The 16,657-nt window shown below is 49.5% G+C and overlaps 1 protein-coding gene across 6 annotated transcripts in view; it reads left to right on the forward strand.

The window, feature by feature from the left end:
- The window catches only part of CUX1 (cut like homeobox 1), a 474,797-nt gene that overhangs the window by 432,285 nt on the left and 25,855 nt on the right, over positions 1 to 16,657 (forward strand). For 2 of the 6 annotated variants that reach the window (XM_030796742.1, XM_030796737.1), the window contains one exon: positions 6,596 to 16,401. The exons of 3 other annotated variants lie outside the window; for them this stretch is intronic. In XM_030796742.1, the coding sequence (XP_030652602.1) occupies positions 6,596 to 7,244 (649 nt within the window). In that variant the 3' untranslated portion in view covers positions 7,245 to 16,401. Of the gene's footprint in view, positions 1 to 6,595; positions 16,402 to 16,657 lie in introns of those variants that run through there. One more of the 6 variants, XM_030796738.1, reaches the window with a different exon arrangement.

The raw sequence follows: 16,657 nt of genomic DNA on the forward strand, positions 1-16,657 counted from the left end.
CTACTTGGAAGGAAACTTCAACAATAATGAGGCAGAATGAAGGAAATGAACAGAAACGTGGACAGGGGTTTCCTGAAGCTTCTCTTCGCCAGGTGCCATGCTATCCCATTTCCACTTTCTTTCTTTCTTTTTTTTTTTTTTTTTTCTGAGATAGAGTCTTGCTCTGTCACCCAGGCTGGAGTGCAGCGGCGCGATCTCGGCTCACTGCAACCTCTGCCTCCCAGGTTCAAGCCATTTTCCTGCCTGCCGCAGCCTCCCGAATAGCTGGGATTATAGGTGCCCACCACCACGCCTGGCTAATTTTTTGTATTTTTAGTAGAGACTGGGTTTCACCATGTTGGGCAGACTGGTCTCAAACTCGTGACCTCAAGTGATCCACCCACCTCGGCCTCCCAAAGTTCTGGGATTACAGGCATGAGCCACCACGCCTAGATGCCATCTCTACTTTCTAGCCACAAAGATGCGTGCACTTTGAAGTCTCCTGCAATTCACATCCATTTTAGGGCAAGTGTGATAACTCTTTCTATAATACAGACGCGTGCAAAGCCCTAGGTTACCGTCTGGGCATAGATGCTACCAATTATACAAAACAGCTCCAAAAGTATGTTCCCTGGCCCTGCTGGGGCCACGTTTGTTTCCCAAGTCCCCCAACAGGCCTCAGCTGCATGGCAGTCACTGCCCCCTGGCCAGGGTACACCCCCTGGGGTTTCTCAGTTTGCTGCTTGTCTTGCTGGTCTTCTGACAGACATGCCTATCACACTGTAGTCTGCGATCATTGTGGGGACGCCTCTTTTGTGCATTTTCGCACTAGCAAACTCAGTGGTACACCTGTGGCAAAGATAGAGAAGGGAGAGAAGAAGAATACCAGTAGGACCTCAAAACTTACTAAATAAAATTTAGTAATTATAGGTCTGGACTGGGTGCGGTAGCTTACGCCCGTAATCCCAGCACTTTGGGAGGCCAAGGCGGGTGGATCACTTGAGACCAGGAGTTCGAGACCAGCCTGGCCAACATGATAAAACCCCGTCTCTACTAAAAATACAAAAATTAGCCAGGTGTGGTGGTGAGCGCCTGTAATCCCAGCTGCTCAGGAGGCTGAGGCAAGAGAATCGCCTGAACCTGTGAGGTGGAGGTTGCAGTGAGCCATGATCATACCACTGCACTCCAGTCTGGGTGACAGAGCGAGACTCAGTCTCAACAAAATAAACGAATCCCAGGTCTGAATCCAGAGTAGACACTCAACAAATGCTTCCTTTCAAAAATAACTCCACAACAAAGCGGGCTGGGCTGAGTCAAATATGGGATCCAAGAGATGAGTTTGAGCTGCAGAGATCTGGAAAAATATCATGGAAGAGGTATGAGATGAGCAGGCTCTTGAAAGGAGGATTGGAGTAGAGAAGAATTTTATAAGCAACGGAACAGGTGGAAGGAGAAGCAAGGGGCCGAGCACAGTGGCTCATGCCTGGAACTCCACTACATGGGGAGGCTGAGGCAGGATGGTTTGAGGCCAGGAGTTCGAGACCAGCCTCAGCAACATAGTGAGACCCAGCCTCTACAGAAAATAATAATAATGATAATAATAATAATAAATGAAGGAGAAGTGAGCATTCAGAATTAGCATGAAGTCGCTTGTCTAAGATCACCCAGCGGGGGCGGGCTCAGTGGTTCACACCTGTAATCCCAGCACTTTGGGAGGCCAAGGCGGGCAGATCATCTGAGTTCAGGAGTTCGAGACCATCCTTGCCAACATGGTGAAACCCCATCTCTACTAAAAATACAAAATTAGCCCGGTGTGGTGGCACATGTCTGTAATCCCAGCTACTCTAGAGGCTGAGGCAGGAGAATCTCTTGAACCCCGGAGGCGGAGGTTACAGTGAGCTGAGATCGTGCCATTGTACTCCAGCCTGGGCAACAGAGCAAAACTCCGTCTCAAAAAAAAAAAAAAAAGGCCACCCACCCAGCAGGCCAACGGCAGAGGGGCAGAGCAGAGACACAGACTGAGTTTCTTCTCCAAGGCTTTGGTTCTTTCACTAAATGCTTTGTACAGACCAACCTGCCGTTATACCCGACAGAGCTTCCCAACACTGGATGTGTTAAATCCCTAACCAAGAACGTAGTTTTTTACGTTCTTTTCTCAGGGGTTAAACAGGAAAAGTAGATTTCCTTCTTCTCCACTGGAACCCTCAGGGAGTAACACTTGGTGTCAATTTTTGCCCCCTCAAAAAAAAAAAAAAGCAAGCTTTATTTCCTCTTATCCTTTCACTTTAAGGGAATTAGGAATATCTCTGGCTAAAGGCAATTAAAAATATCTCAGGCTAGGCTGGGCACGGCCTGTAATCCCAGCATTTGGGGAGGCCAAGGTGGGAGGATTGCTTGAGCCCAGGAGTTTGAGACCAGCCTGGGCAACATAGATTGCGTCTCTACAAAAAATAGAAAAACTTAGCCGGGCGTGGTGGTGCGCGCCTGTGATCCCAGCTACTCAGGAGGCTGAGGGGAGAGAATCACTTGAGGAGGTTGAGGCTGTAGTGAGCTGTGATCATGCCACTGCACTCCAGCCTGGCATGACAGAGCAAGACCCTGTCCCCCCGCAAAAAAAAAAAAAAATATCTCAGGCTGACCATTTACCCAGGATTGATGACAAGATTGCCAGAACAACACGCCACAGGACACTGCTCTTCCCTGGAAAAACAGGTCCACCCAGTAGGAACTTGGATTCCGAACCCTCGTAGCCACAGCATTCCACGAGCCTTGTGTGACTTCCCTAAAAACCACAACTGCTCCTGGAAGCTCATCTTTCTAGGCCAGAAGACAGTATTCCTTAGAAACATGGAGACAAATCTAGGCTAAGAAGGATGATGTCTCACATCTGTGGAGCACAAAGCATGTGCCAGGCGCTGAGCCAAAAAGTTTTTGTTTGTTCGTTTTCTGATTTTGGTTTTGGTTTCGGTTTTTTGAGAAAGGGTCTCGCTCTGTCGCGCAGGCTGGAGTGCAGTGGCAAAATCTCAGCTCACCGCAGCCTTGAACTCCCAGGCTCAGCCAATCCTTCCATCTGAGCCTCAGGAGTAGCTGGGGCTTCAGGTGCATGCCACCACACCTGGCTAATTTTTTGTATTTTTCTGTAGAGATGGGGTTTTGCTATTTTGCCCAGGCTGGTCTCTAACTCCTGAGCTCAAGTGATCTCCCACCTCGGCCTCTCAAAGCCCTGGGATTACGGGCATGAGTCCTGCACCCGGCCTGAGCAGATAGTTTTATAGATGTATCATCTTATTAGTCCCTCCATCAGCACCCAAGTGCAGTGCTGCTGGTCCCATTTTACAGGCAAAGTCTGCACACAGGGGCCAAGCTCATGAGCATGGAAACACAGGCCCCGTGCCTAACGGTGTCCCCTCCCCACCCCAGCCTTGGGGCTTATCACAGCACACAAACAGCGGCTGGATAGGGGGAAGGGTGACCCCTTTTTGAGTGGCTACTTTGGGTCCTACATCATACATTTAATACCTTATTTAATCTTAATAACTTCTCTGCAAGGAAGATACCATTCTCCACATTTTTCAGACAAGAAATAAGAAAACTGAAGTTGTAGCCAGGCGTGGTGGCTCACGCCTGTAATCCTGGCACTTTGGGAGGCCAAGGCAGGTGGATCACCTGAGGTCAGGAGTTCGAGGCCAGCCTGGCCAACATGGTGAAACCCTGTCTCTACTAAAATACAAAAAATTAGCCAGTTGTCGTGGCACATACCTGTAGTCCCAGCTATTCGGGAGGCTGAGGCAGGAGAATCATTTGAACCCAAGAGGCGGAGGTTGCAGTGAGCCAAGATCACACCACTGCACTCCAGCCTGGGCGACAGAGTGAGACTCCCATCTCAAAAAAAAAAAAAAAGAAAAGAAAAGAAAAAAAAAGAAAAATGAAATTTTCTTATTTCTCACAGAATGCTATGGCTATGAGGTTAAATAACTTCTCCAAGTTGCACAGCTAGTAAGCACCATAGCCAGATATCCAACCCAAGTGTGCCTGCTTCCAAAAAGCCTGTACTCTGGTTTTGGGTCGGGCTGGGACCAAACCTTCACTACCTGTATAGCCTCCCGCCTCCCTAACCAGAGTAGGTGGGGTGGAGAGTTTCACCCCAACTAGCAGTCTCACTGCCAAGGAGCTTGAAAGCCATAGCGCCCAGGAACCTGTTCACAGAAGCCACCATTTCCCGGGCTCCCAAGGTAGCCCCAGGGAAGGGGGAAAGACTTATACACCTTGGAACTTCTGGGGAGCTTCTCAGAACCTTTCCTTTCTGAACCAGAGCTCACAAATCTTTCAGGACAAGGTTCAGAGCTCACTGCACGCAGGAACCAAATAACTCCGTAGCAGAGTCACAACCCCCTGCACCCCACCAGAGTTCAATACCCTGGTCTAAGCTACAGTAGGATCTTCCCCAGGGGAGTCCCCACAGTCAGCACAGGACCCGGCGCAGAGTAGGAGCCTAGAAAACCTTTTTTTTTTTTTCCTTGAGACAGGATCTTGCTCTGTCGCCCAGGCTGGAGTGCAGTGGCACAGTCTTGGCTCACTGTAACCTCCACCTCCCAGGTTCAAGAGATTCTCCTGCCTCAGCCTCCTGAGTTGCTGGGATTACAGGTACCTGCCACCACGCCCGGCTAATTTTTGTATTTTTAGTAGAGACAAGGTTCCACCATGTTGGCCAGGCTGGTCTCGAACGCTGGGCCTCAAGCCATCTGCCCGCCTCAGCCTCCCAAAGTGCTGGGATTGCAGGCATGAGCTACCATGCCCAGCCTCAGAAAGCCTTATTGGCCAGGCTTGGTGGCTTACACCTGTAGTATCAACACTTTGGGAGGCCAAGGCAGGAGAATCACTTCAGCCCAGGAGGTCAAGTATGCAGTAAACTATGATCTTGCCCCTGCACTCCAGCCTAAGCAACATCATGAGATCCTGTCTCTACATTATTAAAAAAAATTTAGGCATGGTGGTATACACCTGTGGTCCTAGCTACTCAGGAGGCTGAAGCAGGAGGATCACCTGAGCCTGGGAAGTGGAGGCTGTAAGGAGCTATGATCACACCACTGCATTTCAGCCTGAGTGACAGAGCAAGACACTGCCTCTAAGTAAAATAAGGAAAGGAAAAAAGAAGAAAAAATACACAATTTGGTGGAATTCCACCCTACCCTGGACCACAAGCCCCCAACCTGACCTTCTGTGGCTCAGAGATTAAAATTGTCACTTTGGCCACTATCCAATAACTGGTCCTCTCTCCTGAAGTCCTGATGGATGCAGCGGTTATCAGGCAGTTTCACTGATGAACTCACCCAGCCTTCATTACTGCACACCAGGCGCCAGTGCAAGGCCTGGGTGTACAAAGAATAAACAGGACCTTGCCTTTCTCAGTCTAGTTGGAGCGGGATGGGATGGGATGGAGGAAACGTGTCACTCGATAAGAACCCTGGCCAGAAGTGGTGGCTCATGCCTGTAATCCCAGCATTTGGGGAGGCCCAGGCAGGAAGATTGCTTGAGCCCAGGAGCTCAAGACCAGCCTGAGCAACATGGCGAGACTCCATCTCTTAAAAAAATTTAAAAATTAGCAAGCATAGTGACACAATTGTGGTCCTAGCTACTCAGGAGGCTGACATGGGAGGATCACTCAAGCCCAGTAGTTGGAGGCTGCAGTGAGCTGTGATGGCACCACTGCACTCCAGTCTGGGTGACAGAACAAGGCCTTGTTTCCAAAAGGTTTTTGAAAAATAAAATAAGTGGCCCGACGCAGTGGCTCACACCTGTAATCTCAGCACTTTTGGAGGCCGAGGCAGATAGATCACGTGAGGTCCAGAGTTTGAGACCAGCCTGGCCAACGTGGTGAAACCCCGTCTCTTCTAAAAATGCAAAAATTAGCTGGATGTGGTGGCAGGTGACTGTAATCCCAGGTACTCTGGAGGCTGAGGCAGAGGTTGCAGTGAGCGGAGATTGAGCCACTGCACTCCACCTGGGTGGCAACAGGGAAACTCTGTCTCAAAAAATAAAAATTAGGCCAGGTGCGGTGGCTCATGCCTGTAATCCCAGCACTTTGGGAGGCTGAGGTGGGCAGATCACGAGGTCAGGAAATCGAGACCATCCTGGCAAACACGGTGAAACCCCATCTCTACTAAAACTACAAAAAATTAGCCGGGCGTGGTGGCGGGCGTCTGTAGTCCCAGCTACTCGGGAGGCTGAGGCAGGAGAATGGCGTGAACCCAGGAGGTGGAGCTTGCAGTGAGCCAAGATTGCGTTACTGCACTCCAGCCTGGGCGACAGAGCGAGACTCCGTATCAAAAAAAAAAAAAAAAAAAAATTTAAAATAAGTGCCCGTGGCGATTTGTTGCAGTGGAGAAGAGGGGAGTGATGTCTCAGCCCTGGGATGGCTCCTGGCCAGGCCCGGAGGGGTGGGTGGTGACTCTGGAGAGGGGTTGCCCCATGGCCCGAGGGTCGCTGGAGGGGCACGGAGGGGCCTCCAGGCTGGATGGAGCAGGAGCCCCAGAGAGAGGGGTCTGGCTGGGGTAGCACCAGAGGCCCTGTCCCCAGCAGCACCCCCCTCACGTCCCCGCCGCTTGTTGTCTTGTAGGTCTCGGATCCGCAGAGAACTGTTCATTGAGGAAATTCAGGCCGGGAGCCAGGGGCAGGCGGGCGCCAGCGACTCACCCTCGGCCCGCAGCGGCCGGGCGGCGCCCAGCTCGGAGGGCGACAGCTGCGACGGCGTGGAGGCCACTGAGGGCCCAGGCAGCGCCGACACCGAGGAGCCCAAGTCTCAGGGAGAGGCCGAGCGGGAGGAGGTGCCGCGGCCGGCGGAGCAGGCGGAGCCGCCGCCCTCGGGGACCCCGGGCCCGGACGACGCCCGCGACGACGACCACGAGGGAGGCCCCGTGGAAGGCCCGGGGCCCCTGCCCAGCCCCGCCACCGCCACCGCCACCGCCACCGCCACCGCCGCGCCCGCGGCCCCCGAGGACGCCGCTACCTCAGCCGCCGCCGCGCCGGGGGAGGGCCCCGCGGCCCGGAGCTCCGCGCCGCCGCCCAGCAGCAGCAGCAGCAGCAGCAGCAGCGCCCCCCGCAGGCCCAGCTCGCTGCAGAGCCTTTTCGGCCTCCCGGAGGCCGCGGGCGCCCGGGACTCGCGCGACAACCCCCTGCGCAAGAAGAAGGCCGCGAACTTGAACAGCATCATCCATCGCCTGGAGAAGGCCGCCAGCCGGGAGGAACCTATCGAATGGGAGTTCTGAGGGGCCGCGGCCCCAGGGCGGGCAGCCAGGCTGGGCCGTAAGGGCCTGGACGGGGTCGGACGGGGCAGGCGCTGCAGACACCGTGGCCTGGGCTTGGCCCGCGGCCTGCACCGACCCCGGGCCGGACCTGAGCCCGCAGCCCAGACCCACTCCACGGTCCGCGGCCTGCACCAACCCGAGGCCCAGATCCAAGACCGCGGCCCAGCCTCACTCTGCGGCCCACACCCACCCTGAGGCCCGGGCAGACCCTGCGGCCTCCACCAACCCCGCGGCCTGGACCGCTTTGCGCACTTACCGCCCTGCGGGCCACAGGGCAAAATCGCCATAGGCCAAGGTGCATATAGAAAACAAAGGAGCATTAAGCCCAATCTATGTCGTGTTTTCAAGGAAGAAAACGGAAATGTGTGGTCGAGCTTTTTTGTACCCTGAAGTGTTTTTTTTATTGCCCTAAGTGATTTCCACAGGTTCTGGAATAACTCTTACAGCTTTGCCTTGTGTCCTCCTGTTCCGTGTGGGCTTTAAAAGAAAAAAAATCAAACCCACATATTAAAAGGGGGCTTTTTATCTGCCATCTAATGGCTTCAGAGCGATAATACACTATTATCTTCTTAAACCAGGAAAAAATAAAAGGGGGGGGTGGGATTTTTCAGAAAAATTAAAAAAGAAAGTTTTTGTAGCTGTTCAGTTGCCACTAAGAGATTGCACAGTCAAAACGACTCTAAACACACTAGTTTGGATTCCTAAATATTTTCAAGAAAAGAATCTTCTCGTTTGAAACTTTGAATTAAAATAAAACACATTTACTCCACATATTTTTTAACAAAAAGAAAACGTCACATCAGGAAACTCTGATTTTGTGGTAGCTGACATAGTGTTTTCTTGTACGTGAATAGAATCCTGACATGTAGTGCACATCGATGTATAGCTTTAACTGACCCTGGGTTTTGCAGACCAGGGTTTGTTTAATACACTCCATTCTAGGCCAAATCAGGACAAAAAAAAAAAAAAAAAAGAAAAGATCCGAATCTAGGTATTTTATAATCTGCTTTTTAACCTCTAACCGCAGAGCACGCTGATCAGACCTCATATCTTGGAGGTTTAGGAGACAAGTTAGAACTGTAGCATGTACCTGTTAATTTTGTTTAATTTATGGTGTCTCAATCTGTCTGTGCGTCTGCACGTGTGCAAGCATTGAAAGAAAGGAGAGAGTAGTCCGGGCGAGCACAGCAGGCAGTTCCGGGGCCAGACGGGCCTGTCCCCAAGTAGACAGCAGTCTACTGATCTCTCTCTGGCACAGAAGGCACCTCACCTCACACCACTCTCCTGGACACCTGATGAATTGAGCCCTCCCAGGGGAAGACACTCCCCAGGCCTGGGCAGGGCTTACACGCGCACTCTCTCTCTCTCTTTCCCTTTTTCTTCCCACCGCAAGCACTGATGACCCCATTGAACTTGTGGGAAACTTCCTTTCTCTGCAGGAGAGAGAACGTGGCATTCTGGGCTCCCCACTCCCGTCCCTGTAGAAATGGCCCAAACTCACACCAAAACGTGGATGCTCTTCAACTTCCAAACCTACCATTTGCCCTTCTTTCATTTCGCCTCTTAGAAAGTTCTTTTATGCACAGTTTTAGGGCAGTCTAAGTACAAACTGAAAGTCTAACTTGTCTCTGATTCCTCCCTTGTCTATGTGTATATGCGTGAGAATAGAGGCGGGTGAGAGAGTGCGTGCGTGTGCGTGTGTGCAATTTTATACGTCTGTGTATTTTCTTAAGTACCTGTGCACACGTAGAGTGCATTACTGCCACCTTTTTCAATAAGCTGTTTTATCAGTTACGGCTTCTACAAGTTTGCTAATTTAGACTCCTTTATTGCCATATCTTTAAACTAACAATAGATGATTTCGGTATATATATATATTTTTTTTTGCTTATTTATAGGTGCTGTATTTTATTATCTGATTGTTAGGAAGGGATGAAAGGGGCAAATATTCTTTAGAGGGATAGACTGCCGGCAGTATTGGGTATAATTTACAAGATGTAGTTGTCATACTGTATATTACTGATTGAAAACTTTTTGACCGTATTGTGTATCATTGAAACCTTTGTCTTAGGTCAACATCTTTGGATGACATTTTAATGGTGCATTCATTATTTCTTAAGTTTAATTAATATTACTTTTTTTTTATTTGGGGGGTGGGAGGGAGTTATAATTTTAAAGGTATGCTCTGGCTGTTCCACCTCCATGTGCTTGTTAATTAACTTGTAGGACTTTGACTGTAAGATGTGAAACCACGTTTCTTGCATGATGTTTTAGAGATTATTTCATTTACAGTCTTTTAACCTGCAACTGCAGCACTTAGTTCACGTTTTCACAAATGTTGAGAGTCACTACACTAAAGACAACGCCTTTCCATGAAGGAGAAGTTTTCAGAAGGCTCTAGGGGGCTGGGAGGCAGGCCGTTTGTTTGTCTTTTGTTGGGGGTATAATTTCTGAACTTGAAATCCAGTTCAGGGAGAAGAGAATTCAAAATTAGAGGAGCTTAAGGGGACACGGGTCAACATCTAGCTCGATTCAGGTGCATTGAGAAGAGTGAGTTCACATCAGTGACCCTTAGGACAGTGAGTGGCAGAGCCCTGACGACTGTGGTGTCCTCTCCACAAAACCCTCAAGGGACTTTTGTCATCATGTGTGATGAACCTTTAAATATCATCTAATTTTCATAAGAATGAAAAGTTAACAGGAAATAGTAGGCTAGGGTTTAGTTTTAAAGGCATGACTGTTATTTACAAAGGTGTTAAATTTGAGGAAATTGACAAATACAGATTTGTCCATTCTAGTGGCCAAACAGTAACAGTCTAAAATGCAGTCATTTTGACCCTCCCAAGCAATTTAGTCATGTGTGTTGTTTTCTCTTTTTTGTTTTTACTTCTTAAGATTTTTAACTAGGTTACTGTTGGTTCCCTTTCTGTCTTTTTTGCCAGACCTACATCTGGTGCCGGATACAATCAGTTGGTTAAATTTTGCTTGCAGTTCTGTGTATTTTTTTCCTCTATTATTTATTTAAAAAAAAAAATGGAGATCCCAACTTTAGATCTTTGATGTTAAGCTAGCACTGTCTGTAATACTTCTAAGAGCTGCCACTAAAATAATACAGCAATCCGTGGCTGGGGGAGCACCCCCTCCTGGTTGGGCCCCTCAGTTGGAGTCTAAGGGTTAATCTCTCATCTTGCTAAGCAGTATTCAAGTGCCTTGAACAGTGTCCCTTCGGCATGGCTCCCCTTCAGCAGGCTCGCGTTCCAAGCAGTGGCCCCCGCAGGCAGCCGACCCCCTTCCTCTTCACGCTCTTATGAGTTTAAAAAGCTGATTTGTACCTCTCCCCTGGGGGAAATGGTTCCATATAAAACACTAACACTTAATTACAAGCTCCATTATGCCATTTTAAATGGCTTCTTTTTGTTAATTGGAGGCAGTGTTCATAACTTAAGACTTTTGCCATTAACTTAGCTGGCTAAGCAGAGGCTCGGCGTAAAATCTGTTTGCATTTAGCCTCTTGACCCAGGGTTCTGGCCCAAGCTCCCTTGTGATAGCCGAGATGGCAGGTGTGTGAGTTCTGTCCTAGACCTGTGCCCAACTCACTTCCACCCCAGAGGAGGCTTCTGTCCTCCTCCCCAACCCCCGAGCTCCCAGGTAACCTCCTCTTGAACTTCTGTTATCAGTGAAGACATCTGTGGTTTCTGCTCACCAGACCTCTCTTTAGAAAGGGTTATCAGAGCCATGGAGCTTAGCTCAACTGGATTCTTCTAGACGATCTTAGGAGGCATCTTGGCATGAGGCAGCTTCTAAGCGTCTCCTGGGACAGGATCGGGGGTGACAGCCCAAGGATGCATGCGTGGGAGAACTCTCTGAGAAATGCCAGGATCGTGGCTCACAGGGACCCACCATCAAACCCTGCTACTTTGTGCAAGTAATTGAGGCAAAAGATACCAGTTGACGGCCTCCCTGGGGTAGATCCCTTGTACCTCCCAAGTACAAATACCTCCCTGCTCAGTTTCCTTCCTGTCGCCATCTTTGTTTTCTTCCCATTAAAAAACCATCCTGTCTGATGTGGACGTTCGGGTCTGCTGGTTGGCGGTCCGGGCCCAGAATGCAGCAGAGCTCTGGGTTAAATATTCCTTTCTGGCCACCGCCCAAGCCCAGGTGGCCAGCTCTCATACCCCATCTCCTTCCTTGGCCAGGGCCAGCATCAGGCGTGCAGCTCACGACCAGTTTACACAGGCTGCAAAGAGATCGCTGCGGGCCTCGGCTGACTATTTTAAGATCATGCCACAGCCAGGCCCTAAAAAGAGAGGGGAACAGGAGTCCCCAGGTGAGCTTTCTCACGGGCAGGTGCCTTCCCGACTAAGGCTGGACTGGATGACTTTGTTCCTCCTGCACGTATGTCCTTTGATGCAAGGGTGATCAATGAACTCTGTGGACATTCTATGCAATGTTTTTCATTCCTCTGATTTTAGCAAAGCAAATCTTACTGAAAAATAGAGCCAGGGGAACAGACGCATGTCCTTCTGGGAGTCACACAAAGAAAAGCAGAGAGACTTTCAACTGAGGGGCGACAGCCTTTGCCTTAAATGCACTATGACAGGCGCTTCTTGGCAGAGTCCGTAGACCTTACTCATCCCAAGGCCGACGAGCCAGCTGTACAGGGCGAGATGTAGCAACACGGGGCGTGAGTGGTGGGCGTGCTGGGCTATTCGCTGTGGTACTTTAGCCTGGAGGTTTGGCTCCTGTGCTGCCGGTGGGGGGCCCTGTCCCTCCCCAGATGTCCTCCCTCTTCACACTCCTCATTGTCCCTTCTACCTCACTAACCTGTGTTCTCCATCTGATGTCACCCAGAACCACACCCCACAGAACTGTGAGGCACGTGGGCTGGAGAGGGCAGAAAAGCTGCCAGCACAGCAGACACGAGCATCTCTCTGCCTGGTGGGCCAGCTTTGTGTGTCTCTCCTTTTGTGAGCGCAACACGGAGAAACAGCTGTGCTCTGCAAGGCACACGGATTTTTCCCTTTACTTCCACCTGTTCCCAAAGCTCCAGCAGCTGTTTCTTTTGCAGGCAGGGCGTGGTCTCGGGCCTCTGAGGGTCTTGTCTTTGGTCCGCCTGTCCTTTCTATCCAGTCCTGTTCAGCTGTTAAGATCCATCATGGCCATTATCCTTGCCCCAGACTGCCCCAAAGTGGCCACATGAGGACACTTCCCAAGATTCCCAGCTGGCTTTGGGGAACGCTATAGCTCTTGGGTGTCTGTTGTCTCTGGCATGGTTTTAGCGTCACTGCGAACACTCCTTTGCAAACATCAAACATCTCAAAGACGGAAAAGGATAGATGGCTTCCTCTAGCCTACACGCCCCGTCCACAGTTGCATCACCCTCTTATCCCAAAAGAGTATGCCAGTTCCCATCCAGCACTGAAGAAAACCAGCTCCTGGGGCTGCTGGTTGGAGGTGGGTCTGTCCACTGTGGGGGCCAAAGTGTTCCCCTGCTGGAGAGAGTTTGCAAGTAAGAACCTAAGGATGGGGACAGCATCCTGTGCTTGGGCATTGACCAGCCAAAGGTCACATTTAGGAATCCTCAGTGCTTCTGTGGTTTCACCTGGGCATCGATGACATTAGGGAAGCCTTTGTGACCACAAGGCTGAGTGGCAAGGTGGTGACCGGGGGCCAATGTGATGTGGCTGGATCTCAGCGTGTACTGAATGCCAGTCTGGCCAGCACACTCGAACGCTAAGAGAATGGTCCAATTTGATGATCTTATTTCGATTTCAATCAGGTTTTGACTTTTTGTAGATGAAAACTACCAGGGAAAAGGGGAAGCAGGTACCCAATAAAGTTTAGAAAGATCCAGTCTGTGAAACCCTTAGAGATGGGCTGAAAGTTAAGTCCACAACCCTTGGGCTTAATCAGGATGGAAGAGGAGGGGGTGTGGGGGGCAGAGCGTAAAACAAGCCCCAGCCCTACTCCCGGCCCCCCAGCCCAGGCTTCCCAATCCCAGAGGCCCCGGCGGCCTGTGCTCCTCACCACCCTGGTCAGGGGAGTAGAAGGAAATGCAATTTCCGCCTGTCTGCCCGACTTCCAAAAACTGCGTCCTCCTGCCCAGGCCTCTCCCACCACCACCTCCCCTCCAAAGATAACCGTGTCCATGCCGTCCGTGGCATCATCTCGAGTTTTCATTTTTGGATGAAGTGACATTTAGCTTTAACAAGACATTTCCAAAGCGCCTAGTCTCCTCCAAAATGCTAACTTTAAAAGTTGGGCATTGTAGGCGAAAAATCCTGAAAAAAAAAAAAAAAGACAAAAAAAAAAAAAAAGGCTGGCGAGAGAAAGACATTTGGCTATGCATAAATGTGCACTTCCCCCATGCCCCCGTTCTTAAACTCTTAAGATGCCTTTGAGTTGCTTTTTATGAATCCTTTTAGTTTACCCGATAATGTTAAGAAAGCATTAGTCTGCGTTACTGTAATTTCTGTAGTGTTTACGCTTTAATTTCTACCACAAAATATGCTATATGCTATGTATCAAGCTTTCTGTAATCAGAAAGAAAAGGTGCCTTATATCCCAATGTCATGGCTACATCCCTATGGAAATTAATCAGAAGCACAGTGTGTACGGAAGCATTGGGACTTCTGCTGGTGAAACAAGAGACCATTCAGCAAGACACGTTGAAGTGGCACGGAGCTGCTTTTGTTTTATAATTCTTTTTCCCCCCTTTTGCTTCTTCTTTTTTTTATTATTTTTTTTGTAGTTTGCTTTAAACAGAAAGCACTTAAATAGATGACTATGTGTAAAAGCTCTGTGCAATTGAAATCATTTTTCTTCATTTTTAAAAAATAACGTATTGCACACCAAATGAACTCAAAGTAAGCTTTAGACCAGGACGATTCAGGTTATGAATGAGTTTGTTCACTGTAGTTCCGTTTGTTCATGAACCGAAGGGAAAACAGGCCTCCCCGACTCCCTCCAGTCTCCCAGCCTGCCTCTTGGTGACCACTGTGCTGGGCATGCAGGGCCCGTGGGCTCTGGCCGGAGCCGCTGGCCTGACGAGGCAGGATGGGGAGTGTCCATGATTCAGAAGCTGAGAGCCTTCCCCAGTGTCTGAGGCCACAGCCATCCCTTCCAGCACTTAATCTTGTCTTGTTGAAATGGACTGACTGCTACTGACCTGCCGGCGTGCGTGAGGGTGATTATAAAAGGATGTTTCCTTGAGAAAAAAAAATTATTTCTATCCTCTTCTATTTATTATTAGGTTAATCATTTAAGTACTTACCAGGAGTGTATTGTTATTTTGTGTTTTGTTGTCATAAATGCTTTTTGCTGTCACTCTAGTGGTTACTATCCTCTGCCTTCCTCTCCTCCCCCACTCCCCCAGGGATTGAGTGGGGGGCAGAGGGGGTTTCCCCAGCGAAATCAAACACCTGTCTCCAGAGTAGCCACTCAAAAACTGGTGGTCTCTATATGTCTAACTTTTTAAATGAGAGAGTTTATGAACAAAAATATCTACCAATGTGTGAGGGAGTTGCTGAGTTGAACAATGCTCGCTTGAGGAGCTTCAGAGGAATCTTAGCAAAGCCAAGTTCAGTTCCCCAAAGCCTCCTAGAGCCTCTGGTAAGACTTCTGGGTTCATGAAGTTTCGGCGAGCCGTGGTCAGAGAGGGCACAGTGGCCTGGCCAAGACTTTACCTCCAAGCGAGAGAGTGATTTCTTGCAAGGCCCGCACGGGTTGATATGTTTTGGTTGGTTTTTTGTTGTTGTTTTTCTTGAGTACAAAGTTGGTCAAAACCATCTTTCAAAGCAACAGTGTTTTGTAGTGCCAGGCTGTGGCTTGAGGGCTCACCTAGGAGATCATAGGCAGAGGGCCCCTTTCCCCTATAGGTGGTTCAATGTGGAGGAAGGTTGGGTGTGGAGACTGCTTGCTGTGGCCCCAAGCTCAGCCAGCAGGACACCCAGTTGTTGCCAATCGGGTGTGAAGGTGAGGCGCCCTGCCTCGATCCCATGGGCCCAGCAGAAGGAAACTTACCCCAGGCCAAGGCAAGGGCCCTGCCCACCCCAAGGTAGGCTGGGAAGGGCATCTCTTTCCATATCATCACCTCCCCTTCTCCAAGATGGCCGGGGGCCCTGATTTTGTTCTCTCTTTGAAAGAAACCCTCCACCAAAACAATGGTCCCCATCTCCCCAAAAGGCTTTTTTTTTCCATTTTTCTCTAATTAGTCTATGCATTTCTCTCTCTCAAACCATCTTCTGCCTCTTCCCTTGAGAAAACGGGCATCTCACGTACCCCCATCTGAGACCTCTTGGAAAAAAAAATCCCGTGCATTCTGGAGATGTGAGAATTCACCCAAAATTCTTAAAGCATTGGAGAATAGCTTTGTTATAAAATAAAAGTGGGGGTAAAAAGAAGGTGGTTTTCCCCACATCCCTTTGCATTGAATAAGAGACCTAGTTCTTTGCGTTTGTGCAATAACTCTTTGCTGCTTGCCTTGAGAGCGGGTAGCACCACGCTCCTGTCCAGACTACTAACAGCACAAGACGCACTCGCAGGGTGGCGGAATCTTCCGGAAAACTCTTTATAAGCTCAGCTCCCCCCACCCCACCCCCATTCCAGTGTTTTGTCACGTCTTACATTTTAGCAGTATTTTATATTTTCTGTAACGCACCAAGTCTTAGATCTTTCGAGAGCTCGTTTGTTCATCCTCACAATCACAGATTTTTTTTCTCCAATCCTCACAGAGACCCAATTGACCAAAAAAAGAAAAAAGGAAAAAAAAAAAGTCGTTTTTTTTTTTTTTTTTTTTTTGTACAAATCGCTTTGAGATGCCTCTGGTGTGTTGCTGTGTGACATCTCTCTGATAACATTTTATTTCTTGCTATTTGTTTTTCTACATTAAGAGTCAAAGTTGACCTGGCTGGCGTGGGGGTGGGGGAGGCACCCGTCAGCCCCTTGGTGTTGTCCCTCTGTCTTTGGTTAGCCATACGATGTTTGTTCTCAGCACTGTACAACGGTCCCTATATAATACGGAGAAGCAATATCACTGTATGAGACTCACACCATGTATTATTATTCACTAGCACCCTAGGTGTGATAATTGAAGTAAATATCTTTTATACAAACACAAGAATGTGTGGGTTGTTTTTATTTAAAGTGCCCTGGCCTGAGGACGAGCAGCAAACACTGTCATTCGGGGTCCAAAGGGCACCTCAAGAATCGCCGTTCCCGAGGTCATCCTTGCACCTGTCCGCAGGTCCTCAGGCGTGTGGCTCTGGGATACATGGGGATCTCAGGCACTGCTCTGTCAGTCTGCATCTGGTTCACAGGAAGGGCTTCGCCGGGGCCTACGTTCCTACTTGCTGTTGTCACCAGCACTGTTTGCC

Source organism: Nomascus leucogenys, chromosome 17, assembly GCF_006542625.1.
Source record: "Nomascus leucogenys isolate Asia chromosome 17, Asia_NLE_v1, whole genome shotgun sequence".
NCBI classification, from domain to species: Eukaryota; Metazoa; Chordata; class Mammalia; order Primates; family Hylobatidae; genus Nomascus; species Nomascus leucogenys.